At 42.8% G+C, this 23,430-nt stretch overlaps 2 protein-coding genes across 2 annotated transcripts in view; both read right to left on the reverse strand.

Annotated features, from left to right (window-relative positions):
* ttyh2 (tweety family member 2) overlaps window positions 1-18,743 on the reverse strand; it is a 60,459-nt gene extending 41,716 nt beyond the window's left edge. The window contains exons 1-2 of the mRNA XM_041963274.1: window positions 18,200-18,743; window positions 4,496-4,668 (exon numbers count right to left, since the gene is read on the reverse strand). Coding sequence (XP_041819208.1) covers window positions 4,496-4,668; window positions 18,200-18,328 — 302 coding nt within the window. The 5' untranslated portion in view covers window positions 18,329-18,743. The remainder of the gene's footprint in view (window positions 1-4,495; window positions 4,669-18,199) is intronic.
* Window positions 18,744-19,752: 1,009 nt separating this feature from the next.
* On the reverse strand, window positions 19,753-23,049 carry rpl38 (ribosomal protein L38). Its single transcript, XM_041962970.1, has 5 exons — window positions 23,021-23,049; window positions 22,790-22,816; window positions 22,119-22,179; window positions 21,373-21,495; window positions 19,753-19,823 (listed from the first exon to the last, which is right to left on the reverse strand). Exons 2-5 carry the CDS (start codon window positions 22,790-22,792, stop codon window positions 19,798-19,800), a joined length of 213 nt encoding a protein of 70 aa, XP_041818904.1. The 5' UTR covers window positions 22,793-22,816; window positions 23,021-23,049; the 3' UTR covers window positions 19,753-19,797.
* Window positions 23,050-23,430: the final 381 nt, after the last annotated feature.

Raw genomic sequence — 23,430 nt, forward strand, 5'->3', positions numbered from 1 at the left:
CTTACACACCATACTGTGATGAACTGAGGACACTCTTAACTATTTAATTTACATTTAAGACCCTCTAAATGTTCTAAATGCATTATAAATAAAGTGTCTATAAGCTGCTTTGGAAATACTGTACTTAATTATGATCATGCCAATAAAGCAACACTGGATTTTAATGTCAATACAACTTGAAAACAATAAATCCAAAACTATAATACTTGTGATATTATGAGCTGCAAACTATGATGGTTCTATTATAGTAAAGCGAACTATCAGTAACTTTTTACACTCCAGATGTCGTCAATATGAGCAGCTTGATCAGTTACAGCACAGTATAATTACACAGTTAATGTGCTCCACCATGGGCAGGGCTGCGACCACAGCTGAGTGACATCTGCTACGGTTTCACCACTGTTAATTAGGATGGACATCGCAGCGTATCAGCTCCAGCCACTGTCAAACATAATTAGAGCCGAGGCCGGCAAGACTTTGAGCAGAGACAGAGGGAAGAGGGGTGGACGAACGGGAGGGGAGAAGGGCGAGTAGTAAACTGAAACAGGACGTAGTGAGGAGGAGTGGGGAGTAAAGTGGGGGTGAAAAGAGAGAAAGGATCTGGACTGATGTTCCAAGTCCAAAAAATCCACTGGGACATGACTCTTGCATATCCTCGAGATGTCATAATCAAATCACATGAAGGGGGGTTGATTTGCTTCAGGACGTTTCTTGTTTGGAGCCAGAAGTGACCATATTTGGGCGAGAGAGTGGAGGAACGCATTGCTACGCCTCTATCCCTGCTGTACTGTCTATTTTACTCTACATGGGGCCATATTTACAAAATGAGCATCATGCTGCCTTGAAGACGACTTGAAACTGGCGACTGAGAGCATAAACTCGTAAGGAAAATGTTTACTGAGGTAATGCTGTCATAAGCTGATATACAATCGGACTTCTTTTTGCAGCCTGTGGAGTTGCCCCCTGCTGGCCATTAAAACAATGCAGGTTTAAGGCACTTCCGTATTGTCTTCACTTTTCAGACCCGGAGGCTTTGTTCACTATTTATACAGTCTATGGTGGAAATACATGATGGAGATGTTAAAGTATGTATTTCTAAGTTTACAATCTATATTTCTCTATATTTAAAGTCAGGCTGAGTCTTTGTTTCAGACCAGCTTATGTCAGTGTCTCTCTCAGATTTTGAAGTGGTAAATCTGCCCCCAACATCACTGTTAGGGGTTGCTCTTTAACAAAAGATGGCCCATTACAAGCTAATGGAATAAAAAGGTTGACACTTCCTGTCTTGGCACCGTCTTCTTCTCTCTCCGCCATCCCACTGGGCATTTCCATGTCAAAACAGTCCAGCACTGTACACAGCACAAATTCAATATCTGCTCTTTGTTACTGCTTGTTTCCGTCTGCTTGCTTAATATTCTCGCTCGAGATCTTGTGAAAATGTGTTGCTGAGGCAGAGTGAGGTCTCAAACGAAGTTCATCTTCTGATTCGTCTGTCTGAAAAATGTCAGAACGTCTGAAACATACGTGGCTTGTGAAAGACGGGACCGATATTTACTTTCATGACTACGAGGAATCGGTCATAATCTGTGCTCACATTCACTCCCTCCATTAGACTGAAGAGGCTCGGGATGTGCATCTAGTCTCCTAAAGGGGCGGGTCAGTGGCGACACCCATGTGACACAGATGCAGGAAAGGACTCTTAAGTGCGCCGTCTCATTTCTGAGCATGTCTGCTAAAATATCTACTGCTTACAAACCAAAAAGCATTAAGGCTGAGAGACGTTTTATTTAATAGGTTTAAAATCTGAATCCAGACAATCTGAGAGGAGCTATAAGACTTGAACGTACTGTAAGTGAACACAGTGTATGTCATTACGCATCAGTGCCCATGGTCCCCACAGTCCTCGGCCTGCTAGCTGCTGCTTGCAGCTGTATTTTCACTCTTCTAATTTTGATTTTGCAACATGCATCTTTAATGCGCGAGGCGACATTTTAAGAAACTGCACATAAATGATTAAACATCGCGTAATGAAGACTGCTCGACTTGGTGGGAACAGATGCCATTTGCAAACCTTAACGGGGAGAAACCGCTGAATAAATGTGTGCGACATCAAGCTAAGTGTTGTATGATTAGTGCTTTTCCGAGTCATGATTCAAAGGTAATTTGACATACAGAATGTTCGTCATCGTGCTTTTAGCGACCGGCATTTAGCTTTGAATTGAGGGGGTTCAATATTTTAAATGCCTCCTTTTCAACTCTGTTGGATGACGCAGTCTGTGTGTGTGTGTGCTGGTGCGTGTGTGTTTTACGTATATCCTTTCTTTTTCATTTACACATAAATTGGATTCAGTAGCTGTGGGCAGTGGCACAAAAATATGGCAAAGAAGAGAGGGATATAAATCATTAGTGTGATCACCTACAGATGGTACCGAACACCAGCTTTAGCCTGCAGTGCCGAGCCTTCACGATATTCTACACAACCGCAACACCACTGTGTGTTTCCGCCTTACAATGGACCTCTTCTGGAAAAAGACAGATGTACGATACTGTTGGAGGCTTAATTTAATATTACCCACTGGTTTCTAAACATGACTGTCACATGGCTGAGAGAAGGATCCACTCCTCTGGCAACAAATTCAATTAGCCGCTTTGTGGGGAGAACACATCTCATTGACTGACTTAATAGGTTCTATCTGGTGATGTAAGTGCAGATTATGTTGCAGTGCGTTTTGGTGGCTTTGCGACAGGCTGTGAGTGAATCTTTGCTCCTAAAGTTTGACGGATGTTATTGTTTGCCAGAATATTAGCAGGATGTTGGACCTCAGTAAAACTAATGAACTGCTCTCGGTTGTCTGTGTACAAGCTAACGGCTATAATACTGATATCATTCATCTTTACCGCAGCTGAACATAATGCCATTTCACATCAGGAAAGTTTTCAGTTCAACGTAGACGTGATGAGATCCAGCAGCCTGCAGCCAAAACAAATCAAATCTGGTACAACGCTCCTCACTGTTAAATCTGAAGGGAAACACGGGCCAGATCTCATCTTAAAAATTAGGAAACATCCTCTAAAACACTCACATTTTAATCATTTAAATGGTTTACGGAACAAATTCCTCACAAGTGCGATATGATTATTGAGTTTGAAATTCATCATAGGTTAGTATTTCCTCTGTCTTGTGATGGTGACACACAATCTGCATTAATGGGGCTAATGAAAAATGTCATTTCACTCACCATTAGCAACCTGCTTGCCATTATTTGGGCTGCATTATCCAACCAGGGATGTAAACAGGAGGTATTAATAGAAGCAACACAAATAGGCTACGCTTGATAAACTTCAGAGTCTGCTAGTTCAGGCAAGCATTAAGCTGAGGGAAAAGCTATTTACAAGAGTTGGAAGAGTTTAGTTTCAAGAGCGGCACAATATTCCTTGTAGGATACAGTGACCTTTAAGAATATATATAATCCCTACAATACTTAAAATATTCCATAACTCATGATGTTTATCTGTGTTATTCTCAGGAGGAGGACTCCTGTGTCATATGTATGTGTTGTATTTGGCCTCCTCCCATTTTTACATTTTAGTTTGCAGGTTCAGTTAGTGCATCCTGTCCTCGGGTTCAGGGGATGAAGGTGAAGAGACTCGCCTTCCAGTTGGCTGTCACAGGCAGTAATGCACATCCACACTCGCACATTGCTTGCAGAATATTCATAATACACCCACGTCAGGATGGTGCCTGAGAGTCAGAATGCTAACAAATGCTATTTTGTTTAAAGCCAGGGTAAAATCAGTGTTGGTGGATTGTGGATGTCTCTTCAAACCAGAGACCACAGCTTCCTAAGGAGCTGATTTAAGAAAGTCCAGACTGGTGTTCAAGGAAAACACTGCTTGTACAAATATCAAAAACCTTCACTCGTTTGTACATCTTACATCTTTCTAAGCCACAAATCACACAAAAATATAGAGGGATGAGGGTTATCAGAGAGATTTCCCCCACATCAGCCACATCAATGTCTCACAGAGCTAAAAGAGTCGTAGCAGATACAGATCAAAGCTTGATCTCTCCAGAAGGAAAGAAAATAAGAAGCCTGTGCTATTGTGAACCCAAACCAGACGTATTGCAGAGCTGCAAATAGAAGGTATTTCAAAAGTTACTGGTGTGCTAACAAGTACGAGACCAGAAAGAAAGACCTTGAACACCTGGAGAATGGGAAAACAGAGACAGATATGTAGTATGCACAAAGAGTGTATGCACTATGAACTAATAAGTTATTGTTCTCATGTGGGAATGCAGAATGTGCAGACAGACTGAGTCTTTGCAGAGAAGACATCCTGCCATTGACAGTTCCCTGTTAAGAATACTGAATGGCCAATAAAGACAACGGTAAAACACAGAGCGTGGCAGACTCAACAGAGAGAGGGAGTGTGTGTGCGCACTGTAATAAGCAGTTAGCCATCAACATCTCATCCTGCGTCTTGATTCTCTCACCATGTGATGAGGCCGGCGGCGACAGCGGACCAGGTGACGCAGCAGGAGTTGGGCTTCTTGCTCTCCTCCTCCTCGTCTTTACGGCAGCAGCACAAACAGCTCAGGTAGATGGCCAGACACAGCAGGTTGAGGCCGAGCCCTGCAGCCGCCACGCAGCCCAGGAATATGAGAGACTGCGAATAGAGAGGGAGAGAGAAGGGGGGGAGATGACATGATGCAGCTGAGTCAGAAACAAAAAGCAGCTCCAGAGCTCATGCTTTGCTTCAAGCAATGAACAACCGTTTTGACCTGGAATGTATAAGGTCACATATGACTAATGCTTCCCAGCAAGTTTTACGTAACTTGACTTTCAGGGAAATTTGCCCTTAGTGTTAGTTCATTACCCATTAAAGGCAAGACAATGCTATTTTTCCGATAGCTCATGTCAGTACATTTAAACTCACTGTGCTTTGCATTAAAATGCATTCAGCAACAAGTTCACTCAGTGGTGGAAGAAGATCACTTGCTTACGTAAAAGTGGCAGCCATGTAAAAATACTGTAACTCCTGCATTCAAAAATCTACTTATATCAAAAGTAAAATTATTCATTACATTGTCAACAGTGTTAGATTTAGAATCTTGGAGTAATGAAAACTTTGTGTTATTTTGGGCTTTTTAGCCTCTTTTGGCTAATTGTTTCTTACAAGTTTCATTATCTTCAGCCCCCTTTAAGGCAAAAGAAAGTTGTTTTTTTACCAAACTAGCTCAGCTCTGATACAGTAAAGCGATTGTACACTAACTTGACGTACAGAACCAGACAAAGCTAACAACTAAGCTAGCTGGTCAGCAGGAATGCACAGCTGTGATATTCTCTCTAAAGAGTCGGCGGAGAACAAAGTTAAAAGAAGAGAATGTCGGACTTATGTTTTGTCAGTGGTCAGAAACATGCTGGTATTTTTCTGTTGGATGTGTAAATAGGCAAACATTTGCTAACACGTTAGCCACACATTAGCCATTGCAATGTTATATGTCATAGTCTGTGTTAGCTTGTTAGCTTGCGGAGTTATTCTACTCTCAAGTGTACAATACAATTTTCAATACAACTAACTAACTAGCTTTTCAGAGAATCTTATAGTATGGGCTAATACGACGATGCTAGCTCCATGTAATGTAAGCTAACACTAACACAGCTTTAGTGTTAGCATGAAGCGTTGGACCATATGAGTCACCAAAGGCAACTTAATGACATTAAAGTGTGTGTTTTAATGGATAAACAATTAATTTGACCATCAGGGCACTTTCATGACTAAATACATAAGTAAAAATAATTATTTAATTTTAATTTGTCTTAGCAATTAGCATTTAAAATATTCAAGTAAACAAGAGTTCATCAGATTAACATTGTAGAGCAGCATATTGGGAGGACATTACGCGACTCCATACAAACAGTTTCAAACGAGCGGCAACAATTTACTGGGATTAGTGTGGAAATAAGACACAAAAAACAAATGAATGTGTCTGCACCAGCGTACGAAACGAGGCCAGCTGCATCCACTTTCTCCAGGTGGAGAGTAGACACCTCCTCATGCATCTCTGCATCTACCTTTCCGTCTTATTCCTCCTTTAGCCCCCATCCCACCTTCTGCGAGAGATGGAGCGCCGTGACAAAAATAGCAACAAGACCGTCCTAACAGCCTCAGATGAATTCTGCATCCATCTGTGAGCAGATGGGTTTATTCAAGCTCCGTCCCTCTTTTTTCCCCCCCTCTTCCTCGTCCTTTTTAGCTTGTCTGAAATCTTTTTGGTGCTGAGCCATCTGTTCTCATGCTGTGATGTGATGAGTCCCACAAGTCAAGTAGTGGGATTAAAATTCAGAAATGGAAGAATCTGCAGGATTATGTCAACGATTTCTATAAAAAAGACAGGTAAACCGCAAATTGAAAAATCCTCCAGAAGCTTCAAAACAGCTGTTTATATCATCTGACACGGTCCCTCTCCTGTCGACTTAACTACTAAAAGAGTGAAAATACGACTGGGAGATATATATATATATACAAATATTACGTGTGTTCAATCATTTTGCACTTTCTGAAGCATGAATCTTTGTTTCTATGATTTGCTCCCTTCCCCCTAAAATCAATCTTCCTCTCCCCTCTCGCTCCTCTCCCAATGCTCCATCTGTTAGGGTGCACTGCCTCATCTTGTACCATTTCACGGCGACATGCCTTTCATGTAGAAGGCCGCACATCTGCTGACAAAAAAAAAGAAAAGAAAAGGGAAAAAGAAAATGCAGGAGAGGTGTCAAAGGAAGGACGGGGCAACCTGCAGTCATTGACCTCTCAACCTTCTCATACTCTCCAGCGCCCCATAAAATAGGTGTGGGTATTAGTGGGAATTTAGCGCCGCAGTTTAGGATATGGGATTGTAAATGTGTTAATGGGTGCGCTCAGACAGATGGATGGCAGCGTGCACCAAGGTGAGACAAAGAGACACACAGAGAGAGGAGCTCCACGTCTCATCCAAAGGCGGGGCGGGGGCTTCGAGTGATGAGAGTTGGCATAAACTGGGTGTAATTGAGGTGAACATGGTGAATGAAATGGAGATGTGGGACCCAGGTGGATAATATGAACGTGGGGGGATGGGTGGGAGGCAGGCGGTTCGACAGAGGAGAAAAGGGGGGAAACTCCTGCTGAGCGTGCGAACGCTGGGCCACCCAGCCGCTCTTATCGCCTTGGCAACGTGCAGGTTAGTTGGTGCCCTTGCGTCAGGGAGGGAGGACGAGTGAAAGGGCGCATTTCCACAGCCTATTTGAATTAAGCAGCATGTGACAGGTCTGCTTTAATTGCCATGCCTCTGTCTTGTGATTCCCTCTTGCAGCCAGGCAATGCAGAGAAAGGAGGGAATGTGGCAGGAGGGGGGAAATGGTGGACAGCTGAGGGACCTCGCATGGACAATCAAAGGAATAAACTTTATCTTTTACTTGTGAGTTTCATGGCGTTTGGACCTGTGAACTCCCTAAAACCTATTGTAAAATTCCAAAACTGCTTGGGGCTTAGAAAAAATCAAAAATGTATTATTTTTCGGAGAAACATTTATTCCAAGGTTACTTTCAAAGCAGTTTTAGGCAAGACAACACTCTCCACTTTGTTTCTTCCTTTTTCCTCTCTCTCTGCTGTCCTTTCTTCTCAGTCGTGGGGTGCGAAAAATAATGGCTTCTGAATTATGTAGCATCCATTCAGTGGAAGGCTGCACACAGAGACCGAATGTGCACAAAGAGACGCACACCGCATCCCGTAACCATCACTTCCCGAGTGCTCCAACCTTCCATTAAGTTTGAAAACACCATTTGTCTTTTAGCGAGCAGAGTGTGCACACACTCGCTCTTTGGTGCAAAATCAAATTGGCAGCTCTGACCACTTAACTGCTACCTAAATTAGGACTGAGTAGTTTCCCATAAAAGTAGACTCGATATGTTAACACCCTTCTCCTTACTTACTCATTCCTAACTCAAGAGGCCCACTCCGCTGTTTTCTCTGCTTTGTTTCCTCTCAGTTGTCCCTGCAGACAGGGGGTGGGGTGAGCGTGAGGCTGGCGGCAACGACACGGGGAAAGAAAGGAAGGAAGATCTAGCTGAGCGGAAAGGCAATCCCTGAGATCTGGAGGGGAGTGGAAGGGATGACAATGAAGAGATATTGGTGGAGAGGGTGACAGAGTGATGGAGGGAATATTGTAGGTAATGAAAACGGTGAGACAGCAGGGTGTGGATGAGAGAGAGCGAAGACGCGGGAAGGAGGGCAAAGAATGACAAAATGTCTGTGTGCGGCGAAGAAAAAAGACAAAGCCAACTTGTCCACATGACAGACTCTTCATTACTCAGGGCACGGCCCAGTTTCTCTCCTATTACAAGCCCACTGAAGATGGCTTCGCCCTGAGGCTGGGACGTTGCGTAATGCTACGATTTTCCAGAAATAGTGAACAAACCTGAGAATCTCACTGTCGGATGGACAAAAACGAACACACGCGTGCGCGCGTGACAGCACAAATCAGCCGTGTGCTCTGCCCCAAAGGACGTGGAATAATTCAAGGGATGATACCGAAGTGAACTCGGAAAAAAGTTATTTTTCAATGCAACTTTTGAACCATCTGTTACTCATAAATGCTCTCATGCGGCCTCAGTGTGAACTTAAAAAAAGTTCATCAAGTACATGCAGAGTTATCCAATCGCCACTATCCCTTTAACCATCTGTCTGTTGTGATTATCTCGTGCTTTTATCTATAAAGTGTGAAAATTGATAAAAAATGCCAAAGCAACAAATAACTGATTATAATTGTCGACTAATCTGTCAGTTGAGAAATTCATTAATATACAAATCTTTTTAGCTCTCACCCCTGCAATAAAACCAGCTTCACTGCAGTCCATAAGCACATATTTAAAGCTTCACAGTCACGCAACTTCATCGTCATTTCATCTGAGCGACTCTTGATTTCTCGCAGAATTCGTTTTCTCCAAATGTTCAGAGTCCATGTATAAAGGGACTGGAATATTTTAAGTGTGACCTGAATATATATGCCTCTGGATGGGGATAAAAAAAATGTGCTTTATTGGAGCAGAATGGAAAGAGAGGGAAGACAGGAGGATGGAGGATGTGCTGTGTGTCAAGGCAGATGCAAACTCACAATAGTCTAAGTGGTATATAGTTCATGCCTTATGCTGAGCGCCCACTAAAAATCAATTTTTAATACACGAGTAGTGACTATAATTAATACATAAAGATGGAAAGCACCTCCATCTGTTACAGTGCATCTGCTGAGCAGGACTAAGGCAGCTAACAGTGGAATTCCTCGAGCTTGGAGTGGCGCTAAATGCACGCTAAGCGATATGAAGTGTCTTCCGCAAGCATGGCTGCTCCACAGCAGGTGGCAGACAGCTGTGCGGAGGTGGAGAAGGTCTCCAGGCGCAGCATGCGCCGATGTGCAATATGTGTGTGTGTGTCCTGCATGGACAGTGACATTCCTTCAACATGATAGGGGTTAAACATGTGTCAGGTCAGTTAGACAAGGAAGAAGACATGGGCAAAGGAAGAAATTCCACCTTAAAAGTCAAAGCCTAGTGAGCAGCAGGGGCCTCTTCTTGCTGCTGGAAGTCAATAAAGATGGCTTTGGTCTTTTACTTATCGTTTAACTGCTGCAGCAGTCGCCCCTTTTGTCTTAAAGGGGTATTCTAGGGATTTAGTATCACACGTCTATAAAGTTGAGGGATTCACAAGAGAGAGTGTTGAAAATCGATGCAGCAGAGGCAGAGATGTCCTGACTTTTAAGTAAAGCTCCAAAACACTGGGTCCTACGATGCCCATAATGCAAAGAAATAGCGACTTTTTGCTCACATCCCAAACCCCCAGTTTGCAACACAGAGTTTCTGCTAAAAGTTCTCAAAAAGAGACATCCCTGGTGACGCGATCAGAGTTATTTTCTCAGATTCAAAGCTCCAGTTACAACCAACTCAACACCCCTGGTCACACCCTCCCCTGCTGTGGTCTTCAGGTAACTTATAATGAGAAATGAACAATCTAGAGCCAGTGTTGGGTTTGTCTGTTATTGGCTCCTGTACAAAAATGCTCTGTGGAAGAGGACGCGCTCCTTCTGTGGATAAAAAGAACTCATTCTAGGCAAAGATAACACAACCGTTCTTATTTTTTTCATGTGATTATGTTCCTCTAAATCCGACACACTGGACCTTTAACAAAGCTCCTCCAGAAGCACAGAAGACATCACAAAACTGCTGTCAGCCCTCGTCTTGATGAGTAAGCCGGTGCTCATGTGTAAAACTGGAGAGCCCCTTTCGGGAGCAAAAACAGACAGAACTCAGATTCCTTTTAGAAATCAGCCAAAACATCCTTCTTTGATACATTTAACATGCTGCACAGCGTAATACAGCATTTTATGTGATGAATTCGCACCACCATGAAGGGTTGAACGGAGAAGAGAAGCCTTAAGAGAAGCCCCCCTCCCCTGAGATCAATGGAGCAGTCCGACTCACTGTCTCCCTCCACGCTGCTGCCTGTCCCACTCTGACACTCGGGTGAACGCCCCGGGGACCGGGGCTCTTTCCGGCAGAGTGCACTCGGCTGGGCCTGCCCATGTTCACAGCTGGGACGCCATTAAGTCCCAGCAAAGCGACCCATGGGCTACGGATGAGAGGAGGAGGAAAAGGGAGGAAGAAGGAGGCTTGGTTGCTACAGGATGCTTTAAATCTGTTATGCTGCACTGCCTTGTTGCCCTCAACACTTTGCCATTACAAACTGAAGGTCTCAGGAGCTTTGCTCATTTTCCGAGATTTTATTTCTGATGTTCTCTAAAACCTTCATGAATCCCCTCCTGGTAGCCGCTCCTGCGCAGGCCATGCTTACCAGGACATCTCTGGAGTGCAGTGAAGCGTGTTATCATCCTATTTCCTCGACACCCTCTGTGAACCCAGAGCCCAAACCTTTCCCTCGGGGGAGTCGGGGGTCATGGTTTTGATGCTACACCCCCAACAACACAACAAACCCAACCCCCAGTCCCCCCCGCCCCCCCGAGCTCGCATGGCAGAGCTGGCTTCTGGCTTTCATTGTTGTTTCTGCTGGAGGGGAATGTGGCTGCGTGAATCCGCTTGTACCAGTTCACACGGCTTTTGGTGGGTATATACGTGCATTAGATGTGGCCTGCAGAAGATTGTGATCGTGCTCTTCATCACCAACTAAAATCATAACACAAGGAAATGCACAGGAACACCAAACAATCTCAAACCTCCCGCACCGTGGACAGCCATTCAGTGCTGTCATACCCTGTTTAAATGTTGTTATGTCAGCAGGAGGGATGGTCGTAATGCCTTATTAGTACAGACCTCAGCCATACCATCGAGCCAATCAGGTGATGCTAATTACTGGCTTCAAGCACTACAGAGACAGATTGGGGTTAATGACCTTCTGGAGAGCCAGAGGGGACACTGTGAGTGCGTCTTTCTATGTGTATGCATGACTCAAACGAGGACAAAGTAGATGGCTGCATTAGAAAAGAAAGACATCATGATGACTATGGGAGCTGAGCTGAGGTGAATCACTGTATGAACAATGAGGCTACACGCTCATTCACACATACAGAGAGAGGCTGCGGCGAGACGAGCTTGAGGATCAAGAACAACAGATTTAAGATTGATTTCCTTGAGGAGGAGGCAAGAGGAGACGGTAAATTTCCAATGCAATCAGAGCGGTTGTGATATCTTAACCGATGATGGATTTTCAGCCCTTGATATGCATAATTCTCCATTTTCTATCACGAACTAAACAGCTCTAACACAGCAGCGTCTGCAGTTATTCGGCTGCAAAATCACCTGTAATCAGTAGCGTTCAGCAGCTTGAAACAGCATGATGTGAAGATTTAATAACTTAAATTAAAAGCATTGTATAAGGACACGGGTGTACAGTAATCACACAATAACTGCACTTTAGGAAACGGTTGCTGCTGTACAATCAAAGTAAGTACATCGCTTAAAGGACATTATATTTTCTAAATGTAGGAAAACACATATTTTATCCATCACTTCACAGAAATTCTCTTGCACACGTGAGCAGCTCGCACACAATGCCGCATCAGTTTAGACCGGAGTACGAAGGTCTGCCATCAATGAACAAAGAGGGGAAGGTGATGGAGACGCTGGTGAAAACAGGAAAAATTTAAAGTGAAAGAGAGAAACGGGGAAGACAAAGACAAGAGAAAAATAAAAAGGTCTGGAGGAGGAGAGTGTTTGCAGGCACTCGGGTGGAACGTTGTTCCTAGGGAATCTCTGTAAGGAAAGCCACTGAAGCGGGAAGATCGAGTGTGTTAAGAGTGTGTTTGCTCCTGTAATTGAATACCATGTCTGTGGCTTGTTCATTTATCCCATGGCATTCCCCTGTAATAGCAAGATAAAAGCTTTCAATAGGAACTCGTCTGAGCTGGACATTAAAGTGATCAGTGGCGAGACGTGAAAAGTGGATATTGTTTTGTCAGAGACAAATGATGCTATTGAACGATGGTCTTTGTTCTCCTGTGCGGGGGGACAGACAAATGTTCTTTAATCATCTGTAATTATGAACAAGAAGTGTGAAATCCAATAGATGTGCATGTATGTTAAAGTAATAAAACTGATTTATTTCTGCGTTAAAAGCTGCAGTTACTGAGAATCTTACGCTCTGTTAGGACAGCGGTGAACATCAGAAATCTGCATGAATAAGCTTTTTTTGTCATGCTTTCTGATGTTCAGGATATAATACAAACGACACTTCAGTAGCTCCTTGACAATACAGCTTTAGCAGTGAGAGTGCAGAACATGGCACATCCTCCTTCAGCAATAGAGCAACAACATGTTAGATTATTTTCTGTGCTTGACTGAGCATGCACTGAATATAAACCCATAGTCTTTACAATAATTACAGTGTCAATCACAGACTGTAAAGGAAAAATACTCAATGTTCATTGTGTTTCAGAGTGATGTTTCATTGAAATGTTTATTTTATATGTTGAGTTGAGTCATTGGGTTCATACAGTTGAAAAAAATGTAATATGTGTAACGCTGATAAAAACATTTGTCCAAAATCTACCATGCTTAAATAATGTTTGGTCAAAAGCTTTATGTGAGGTTTTATTGCATTGAACCTTTTAACAGGTCACATGACCAGTGATAAGTTAAAGGTATAGCTACGGCATTGGCAAATCTTCCTAATTCACACGTTCGAGCGTGTTTATTTAATCTGGACAAAAAACTGTGAAAAAATGAAAATTTGCACTTGAATGGGGAATGTGCCAGACTATTTCTTGGCCAGGAGCAGTTACTTCCTGGTGTCTCTGCAGGAAGTCACTTCTATATGCTAAGCTAGGCTAAGCTAACCATGTGCTAGATTCATATTTAATGGACAGTTATGTGAGTGATTTCAATCTTCTCATCTAACTGTCATCAAGAAAGCAAATAATGCACATTCACCAAGATATCGAACTATTCTGACAAATGTCTGTAACAAAGTGGTAGACACATGGAGTTCTGGCATGAAGTCACTTAGACACTTGATAATAGCCTTTATCATGACAACAAATGAGATGCTATGACCCTGACTGTGTGGATGGTATCAGAGTGCCATGGCTGGATGAGGAACAGCAGTCCATGTGATGGACACACTAAAATATTTGACACAAGCTTGTTTGGGTCACAAAGCAGGAAATGGGAAAGGAAGTCAGATGGACAAGGACCTGCTGACCTACACATGATGTCTGTCTCAATACACACACACACTCACACACACACACAAATATTAGAAAAACTAGGCCCCTGTACTATTCTGGGGAGAGCTTTTTCAGGTTTCAGCTTTCGCCCTCTTTCCATCCTCCAGGCAGCGAGATGAGGAGCGGAGAAATGCATTTCACACATCGGACAGACCTGGCTGAGGAGGATTGAGTAGTTCCGGAGGAGATCACAAGATTGCCTCAGGAGTGGGTGCCTCCCGGGGCAATCAGCATCAACAACGCTGGGGTGTCACTTTCTCAGGGAGGAGACAGCAAAGGCCTCGGTATGCTTAAAACAAACCGCTGATCGGATCATCTAACAGTTCCTGAAAGCCCCCTTTCCAACTGCAGAATAACTTTCCCAAACAGATGATTATCAGGTTCACTGCACGCAGCGATTGGCCAGAAACATCTAAGAGGAGGAGTGAAAGCAGGCAGCGTTTGAACATCTCTCTTCACAGAACTTTCAACACTTTGGTAAATAAGCGCAACACCATGAATTCCTTCTTCCTGTCCTGAGCTCGTGCAGAGAAAGCATGGAGGCAGTGTGATACAGCTAGCAGACAGTAGACTGCACCATCAGGCGAATCACGTAGATAACAACTACTGTAGTTCCTTTCACACATACCCTTAACTTTGCAGTTCAGGGCATCGCTGGTTCAGACTTTTCCAAAATATGTGACAGCAAGATGCAGAAGAATAGCTTGCTTATTGTCAGAGGACAGACATTAGGGAAGTCTGGTCAGGTGATTCAGCTGACAGACATTCCTTCACTGACAATACCAGTGTCCAACAGAGGGTGAGAAACCTACTACCACACACACAGAGACAAAGAACAGCGAGAGATCACAACCCCATGCATTCCATCACATTCACTGGCCCAGAGCCAACAAAGGAATTCAGCAGGATTGCCCACACTACAACTAGCCAATTATAATTGCAGTGAAAGGCATACGGCCTGGGTTAAAGGCATGCTCAACTGCTCAATACTCTCCACAGCAGCCGCCAACTAAACATCGATTCAGCAAATCATTTACAAAAGAGTGGACTCATTTCACTCACATGGGCTCTCGTTACACAGGTCGATTATGAAGCTTAATTTTTGTTCTGTTAAACTGAGTTCTTTATTATTAAACACTGCAGAAATGTCAGTTGTAATGTTGTTAATCATTCTGATGCAGAAACAAAGTGGATAAAATCTTTATTAATACCACAGTGTGGTGCTTTATAGTCGAGGCATTCGCGGGTAGACCCGAACCAGAGAACCCGAAACCCGACCTGGGACCAGTAATGGCTTGGATTCCTGTTTCTTTATGGTCAGTCGGGTCTGGTTTTGGTCGGACCTGTTAAACATCATGTGTAATACCCGAGTGGATTGAAGAAGATCTGGCAGTAATCAGCCACAACAAACAAATGATAGCAAGTTAGCAATGCTATCATCAGCAACCTAGACAACGTTCAACCAATTGTTATTATAGTTCAAAAGGGCAAATAGCCGACATTTTCTGGTCTTTTTAGGTTTGGACGTGGAATTTTTGGACCCGTGAAACTTCTATGTTACAGTGTACGAACAAATCTCCTTAAACAAAGACTGTTTGAATGTTTTTCCTGCCTTATGGTACTTGTACTGGCACCTAGAGTTGTACAATATGCTGACGACATTAAACTGATATGAGTCATTTCATTAGCAAAATGAATACTAGCTCGCAAGTATTAGTCACAACTTAGCAACTATGCAAGTACATCCAGGTGCTATATATAGCCTGTTTTCCCAGATCTTCCCTGGATTGCATGCTCAAAATTAAGCATGCCAACCCACAAAGGACAGGAAATGTAAAGGCCAAAATAGCCTCACATCAGCATGGAACAGAGTCATTTTGGTCCTTTACACAGAATTGTTCTATGAAGTGGGAGCATGAGGGGCTTGACCTATATCTGTGAAAGACAGACAAAAGAGAGATGAAGCACTGAGACAAGTCGACGAGAGGAACAGAAAAACAAAAGTCACAGACAGCTGGGTTGGTTGATGGTTCTGATGATGGGGGTTTCCCATCTCTCATCTGAGCGTGTGTGGTTGACAGTCTCTGAGGAGGAAGTGCTGCTCTCCTGCAGCGAGTCACCACCCTCACCTCCTACACCCCGTGGCGCTGACTCTACAGCGCGACGGAGAATGGAAACTGGCGCACGAGAAGAAAAAAAATCTGCTTCACTTCTCTCTGTACTCCCTCCATCTCTTACAGCAGCACAACATAAATCCCAATTTAGCTGTGCTGCCGTCTGATCCCTTGTAAAGCATAAATGCATCAAATGCCTGCTATTGGTGAGGAGATAGCAGCTCAAAACAAAGAGTAGCATCACAGCTAATGTTAATGACAATGACACTGATGCTAAAAAAAATAAAGTTCAACAAATTCTCTTAGCATCAATTTGTAGCTAACATGCTAATTTCTCCTAAAACAGCAGGAGGACAAAGTTGACGGCTAGCTTTAAAAGCCAAGGGTCGCTAACTGCGTACAAATATAGCTTAAGAGCAAAATTTCAGTTCCACATTACGTGCATCAATTGCGCTGCATGCACTGGACCATGACACCTACACACAGCTACAGCACTAGTTGGTGGAGTCCCAAAAATTAGCTAAAAGTAAAGTAATTGTTGGACTTACATTGTGGCCAGAAACACAATTGCTCAAGAATGATAATGATAACGTTACGACGTGTCCGCTGGATGTGTGAATAGGCAACTATTTGTTAAAAGGCGTTAATATAGCAGCTAACATGCCAGTGTGGTGTTTACAGCTTGTTTACACTGGCCCCAAACGGCCATAAAATTGGTTAGGAGCCTTTTTCACAGAAGACATTTTGTCACACCACAGTACGAAAAGCACATGGGAATAATCAAATGAATCGTGGATGAATTCCAGCTAAATTCTTTGGTTTCAGGGTTCTGGTATTGTACACGCTGGCTTGCAGTCACGCCGTCATGGGCGCTCAAACAGAAGAGAGCCATCGTTAACGCCATTAGCAACGCCTGCGCTTTCCCTGCTGTGACAAACCAACATATCTGATGAGAAAAAGGCCTTTTCGAGGTCTTTTAAAAATATATAACAAAAAAATGTACATAATAAAATAAATTTTTTCTCAGCTTAACACCCTCAGGGGTTTGGGGGCTACAGTCTCAGGTGGTCTGGGACAACCACTAGCTTGTGGTGGCCAATGTTAGCAAACTTCAGCCACGTTTTGTTGTGTAACCGACTGACTGATGAGTTAACTGGGTTTGCTTCTGTACCACTACCCTGTGCCATTTACCATTAACCTGTAACTGTGCACTTGCGGCTGTTAATCAGCAAACATCACATAAGATAGATAGGAGATAAGCCTCCATTGATCCCGATGTCTTCCCTTGATTACATGTCTGCCGTCTATCAAAGCAGGTCTTGTTTACCTGTCCCACCTCAGCTCCACCCTGCTGCCCATACTGCTTCACGATCGATGATGGGAAAAGCGAAAGCGTGATTCACACGACAGCCTGTTAAGTGATTTCTGGAAGTTTATCCTTCTGTTGGTTCACGTTTCTTTTAAATTTCACACACACACTTCCACATCTTTATGAGAGTCTGACTCCCTCTGACCCTGAAGGTCCCCTGACCTCCCCCTGAAAACCACTGTCCTAAAACGCAGCACCAATGAATTTTAAATGTCATCTATTCTCAGCATGATATACCGACAAGTACCTACACCCACAGAGGCTAAGCTGCAACTTGAAAAATTAATCAGTGAAACAATAAAACATTTATAGTTCATGACATGTGTTCACAAGCAGGTTATTAGTCATCCAACAGTTGGTCCCATGCCACTTCAGAACTGTGTGAAACAGTCCTGTCAGCACCTCTGGAGTTACATGGGAGCCACTTTAACTCCCACTGGTGACAGACATGTGCTTCCTGGCCCTCTCACTGTGTCTCTCCAGCAAACACTACTTATTTGCCCCACCTGACAATAAGTCAAACATTCACCAAGACCAGAATAAATGCTAAAATAATCTGTCTCCACTGTGACTCATGGTGGATTACCACTTCATCAGTAGCCCAAGAATCTCTCTGACTTGGTCCACTGAGCTCCTGGGACGCTCCTGATAAATGTATGAATATTCAAAGTGGCCACTGGATGACACAGAGACATTATGGGGCCACTTTTGTCATCAATAATGCAGAATGTGATGTGAGTCTGAAGGCGGCAGACAGCATTGTGATGAAGACCCTACAAGTGATTTTAGTGGTCCCCCGGGAGTGTCAGGAAAATGATAAGCCATATATTTATTGACTGTCATAGAAAGAGGTACAATATGTCAGAATAGCCTCAATAACATCACTACCTATAAACCTGGTCTTAACTGGGCTCCTTACAAAGCCCCATGTCCCATCTTCTTACTGACCTGCTGGTAGTTCTCCTCCTCAGGCTGGAAGCTGTTATCAATGGGCTGAAACCTCAGGTTGATATGAGGAAAATTGTGAAGCCAGTAAGTCCACCAGGGCGCAATGTAATCCACCCGAGCCGAAGACATCCCTGCCCCGAGAAAAAGTAAGGCTACAGCCTAAATTAGCCCCCTTTTACTAAAGCGGGCTGCTTGGTCCGCTGCCGGAGAACTTAATCCCGTCTCATATCAGACAAAGACGGCGATAAAAGCATGCTCGTCTGTGGAGACACACTCTCAGCCGGGCGAGCGCACAGACGTCCGGGAAGTCCTGCAGAGACGGCGGCGTGGTTGCGAAGTGAGATCCGACGGAGATTTTTCATAAGAAGAAGACGCGATCACACTGCGCCCGTGTCTCTGCGTCTCCGATCAGACCGACAGCTGCTCCAAACGCACGGCACAACACGGCCACCGGCGGGGGCGCGCACATGAGGAGACACGGGAGCGCGCAAAGACGCCCCTAAACTCTGAGGAGTTTAGACATGTTAATCAGCGTGTTTGAGGCAAGACTACAAAAAAACACACGCACGAGCACTCATTCACTTTGTGGTATTAGCGTTTTCAGCTTGGCACGAAGAAGCTGGTTCGACTGCCTTCTCTGATAACTTCACTGCTGCACTGCCACCTAGCGGTCCTCTGAGACAATTACAAGGGACTTTCACAGGGGACGTCCGATGAGAAGGAACTTTACCTTCACTACCTGTGAAAATAAAGGTGCAGCTGTTTGCACATCTGTTGAACCTCTATCAGTAAGATCAAACCACAGAGTACTGAGAGTCTGCTGGACTTCATCCCAGTAAACACGTTGGTTCAGCCATTCTGTCCTGCCTGGGTTTCTTACTAACACCAGGACAGATTCAGATGTTTTAATAGCATTACTCTGTGGTGATGCACTGGTGCGAACAATGTTTCATGCTGGTTGTCTTACTTGTCACAGGAATCAGCTGCTGTTGGTTATTAAGGGAAGCTGTTGTATTAAACCGATTTTACACATGCAGTCTGAGACCGGCTGACCCAAACAGGTCAGCGTTCAGAAGCTGGAATAATTTGCTGAATTAATGAATAATTTAAGGTATTTAAAGAATTTTCCTTGCAGGTTTTTCATACACACAGAATATTTTATGTTTTTATAGAACATACTGCTTGACTACTGGTGATGTTTAATAGATGTTCATCAAAATGATCAGTGGTAAACTAGCTGCAGTTAATAGTGTGTCCTGCAGAAGATTAGTAAGACATCCGAGTATCGAACCATAATGGGTATGTTTTAGCATGTCTTCAGTATATAGTGCAGCACTCTCAAAGTACTTTTGTCTATTTATAGCTCAAATCTGACATCTTGTGGAAAGATGTCAAAACACAATGTTTGACCTTTTCTAGTTCAATGAGCTGTTTTAACACTATACACATAGTCAGAGTGCTGCCTGATGCTTCATAATGCAATTCAGCTTTTCCAATTCAGCATGATGCATAAAGACATGACAATACAGTGGACACAAAACCACAGACAACGGTCAGTTTTTTCCAATTTTTATTACAATTATCTGTACATCACGGATTTACTTCAGCTCCTTCACAGCCAGACCTGAAAAGAGAAAGACAAGTTAGAAAATATTCACAGGTGTGAAACATCACAGCAGCAAAGACAGGCAGTCTGACACTCCTGACCCTATTTTTTTCCCTCTTGTGAAAGGCAGAAATCTCATGAGCACTCACTAATGAATACACATTTGACAATCAGTTCTAAAGGAGACAATGACACCACAAACACCAACATGTGCCTGCAGTGAACACCTGACAAACCCAACACACTGGCTTCAGTCATGCAGTTATTCAACAAGGAGGCTTCTACTGAGGCTTGTCATTAATTGTAAATTTATTTCTGTCAAGCTAACACAATTTTAGATGTAAAACAACCAAATCAATGTGTTCACAGATTATTTTTGTGTGAGAATTTGGCAGATCTCCAATGAAGACAGAAGCAACTGAGTATTTATGCAAGATTGTGTTTTCTGGACTACAACTACATTATTAAAGGCATAATCTTTGAGTAACATTTGCATTCAAACTTGAGGAAATGGCGTTGATGCAGCTCTAGCCCACAAATTTACATCTCTAACTGTTGAACTTTGATAATGTGTACACAGCCACCTAAAGTTAAATCACAGGAAAATGTCTGTCAAAACTTCAGATTAACAGAAAGAAAACTGCTTAAAATTCAAGTGCAAACCCCCAGCATATAGGAAACTACATGCAGACAATTGAATGTCACTATAAATATCTTCATTATAGGCTGCACAGAAATTACCACTAGTCTCTTAGTGTTAGTGTATTCCCATAGCAATGTCGGTCATTTTGAAATTATGAACACTGTTCCTTTTTGTTATTGCACTCTGTTCAGCTATGCTGCGAGACGAGACTATAGTGTTCTGACTGCTGCTCCTGCCTGAGTTTCAGTGGTTCTCATCTGGTTCAAGACTTTGTTTTAATATAATTCACCTTAGCAACAGTTTCTGCAACTGTGCTTTAAGTTGCACAGATGGTCATTTTCCATGACAACCTAATATTATGTATTCCCTCTGGACTCTTGCTTAAATTTCCTACGAATCCCGCCTGAGCTTTAACCGTAAACAGCTACATCTTATACATTCGTTTCTAACCCAGATCCACTGGTTATGTTCCAAAGGCCCAATAAATACGCTAAATTCATTTCCTGCACTGTAAACATCTGCAATGCATTTTTATGAAGTTTAGGTTCTTTTATTATTAGCACATTTCTTCCTTTTACAGTGCATTACTACCAGTTTAGCCATCCTCTGCAGTCAACACAAAGTTATTACACCATCACTTGTGCACGTTAGATCAAAAGATAAACTCTGGGAGCCGCTCATAGAAACATGATTTGAGACACTTGTAGCTCAAAATTCCACAAGGTGCCTTCAATTAGATGCAGGAAAGACGCAAACTTCTTAAAAACAGACCACTCTAAGAGAAGTATACATCATTTAAATGCCAGAAAACCCTCAATGTGTCACCAACTGGGATTTCCTTGTTTGAACCTAAACTGCATTTTCCAGACTGCTGTGTCTATCGTCTTATGCTGGTTCACATGCTGACCTCTTGTTAATACTGACCTGGGGGCAGGGACTGCTTGAGCTTCTCAGCCTTCTCCTTGTCTGTGATGACCAGGGTGTACAGGTACCTGCTGCAGCGCACCTTGAACTTAACATTGTCCTTGTTCTTCTTGATCTTTACGGCTAAAGACAAACAAACAAGCTGGTTAAAATTAAATTCATCAACAGAAACATTAATTGGATTGAAGCCACAATTGTAACTTCACATTCACTGATGATACATGAATTTGTACAATTTCCTAAACAAACTGAGTAGTGTTTTGTAGGTCCTTAGTTTGGATTTGAAACAAGCAAAGCTAATTATAGGAAAGACAGGAAAAAGTTACATCTAAGCTAATAACATGTTAATTCATTATTTATTGTTGGTATCTTGTTATCCACATATTGTTGCTTGCCTGTGGACACTTTTACATCTTTGTATGTACAGCTGACTTTCTGCACACTGACCAAAGACTCCAGGTTACATTCATAATTACTTGGACTACAATAGCATCAGTGTCAATTAAGACAGCTTCTACTCCCTCACATTTTTTCTATGAAACTTTATAGAAATTACAGACCCATGAAATTGAGTATTGCCAGGGTTCTCCTTAAGCCATACATGTACTTGCAGTGGCAAGAACTACATGCATTTGTCACCTGATAATCCACCCTGTCTTTTAAATATGTTTATATTTTGAGGTAAGGGATACATTGCTTTACATCAACAGGTACAGGCATGTGAGACAGTGAAGGGTTCAACTTACACTTGGCATCCTTCCTCCTGGCTGTCAGCAGGAAATCTTTGATTTCTTCAATCTTGCGAGGCTACAATTAAACAACAGAGCAGACAATTAATAATCAAAACGTCAAAATATACACACTGTGAATGAATAGCAAAGTGATGTTAGGGGACCGGTGGAACTGACGTTTCTGTTAGAGAGCGAAACTCAGCACTAGGTCCATCATTATTCTTGCAAGACTGTGAATGCATCACGAGCACATCAGCCTGAGATGTTTGGACGTCTTGCTGACGGAATGAACATGTCTCCCTTCAGGGTAACTAGTTGTCACTTGGTCGGCCATGGCTAACGCAAAGCAGCGCTGCAGCTTGCTTAAGGCCGGAACAGCTTAAGTCTACATGGGTTTAACTGTTTGTTTTTAAGTCGTTAACTACGGCACATCATAATTTCGACACCTAGTATGGGCTGGCGAATATGTCTATTTGCATTCGGCAGTAGCTTGGTGGCCCAACCATGCTAGCAGCGTTATGCTAATGCTAAGCACCAATGCTAACCACATCGTAGCCGTATCTGTCGAGTGATAGAGCCTCACAAATTCACATTTCACGTTATAACATGTTCTGACATACACGATACAACATTATCAGCAGTGCGGACTTAGCTATTACAGTGTTTAAAGGAGAGGAAGTCCTTACCATGCTGCCGGGTCAGCCGACTGAGCGCTGGGGAAGAACAGAGAGAGATGGTAAATTTATCGGTTATAGCAATGGGAAGAAAAGTGTTGAAAAGCAAATTGTTATCTCGCCATCTAGCTATTGATGTGAATAATCATAGTTTGACAAAACCATTGATGTGATAACAAGCATTAAAACGGATGGATGATGATAGAAATTGTGATTTTGTTTATACGTTAACGTGAAACTCACTCAGTCTGCCAGAGAGGGGATGAAAAGGGGTGGAACTTCCGGTTTGAAAAGCTTTTATACCGCGCTACGGGTAGCACACATGGCCAATATTAAGAAGAAAGGCGTAGTACCCGTAATAATGTTCGTGTAAAAGGAAAACAGTTTTTAGCTTTTACACAGACAGAATACAAGGAAGATGACTGAATTGTGAGAAAACTTTCATTATTTTTTTCAAAATACCTTTAAAATCTGTTTTAGTTAATTTCATGTATTGTGTATTCAGAGAAAATCTGTGATCTTTGATCAAATTGATTTAATCCACCACATAAAGAAAATAAACTATTTTGAACCAAGTTTTCTGTCTTATATCCATAAGATGAAGGGGTTTGTAAAGGTATATAAAAGTGTGATGGATTCATACGAATACATTT

Source organism: Chelmon rostratus, chromosome 21 (genome assembly GCF_017976325.1).
Source record: "Chelmon rostratus isolate fCheRos1 chromosome 21, fCheRos1.pri, whole genome shotgun sequence".
Classification (NCBI taxonomy): Eukaryota; Metazoa; Chordata; class Actinopteri; order Chaetodontiformes; family Chaetodontidae; genus Chelmon; species Chelmon rostratus.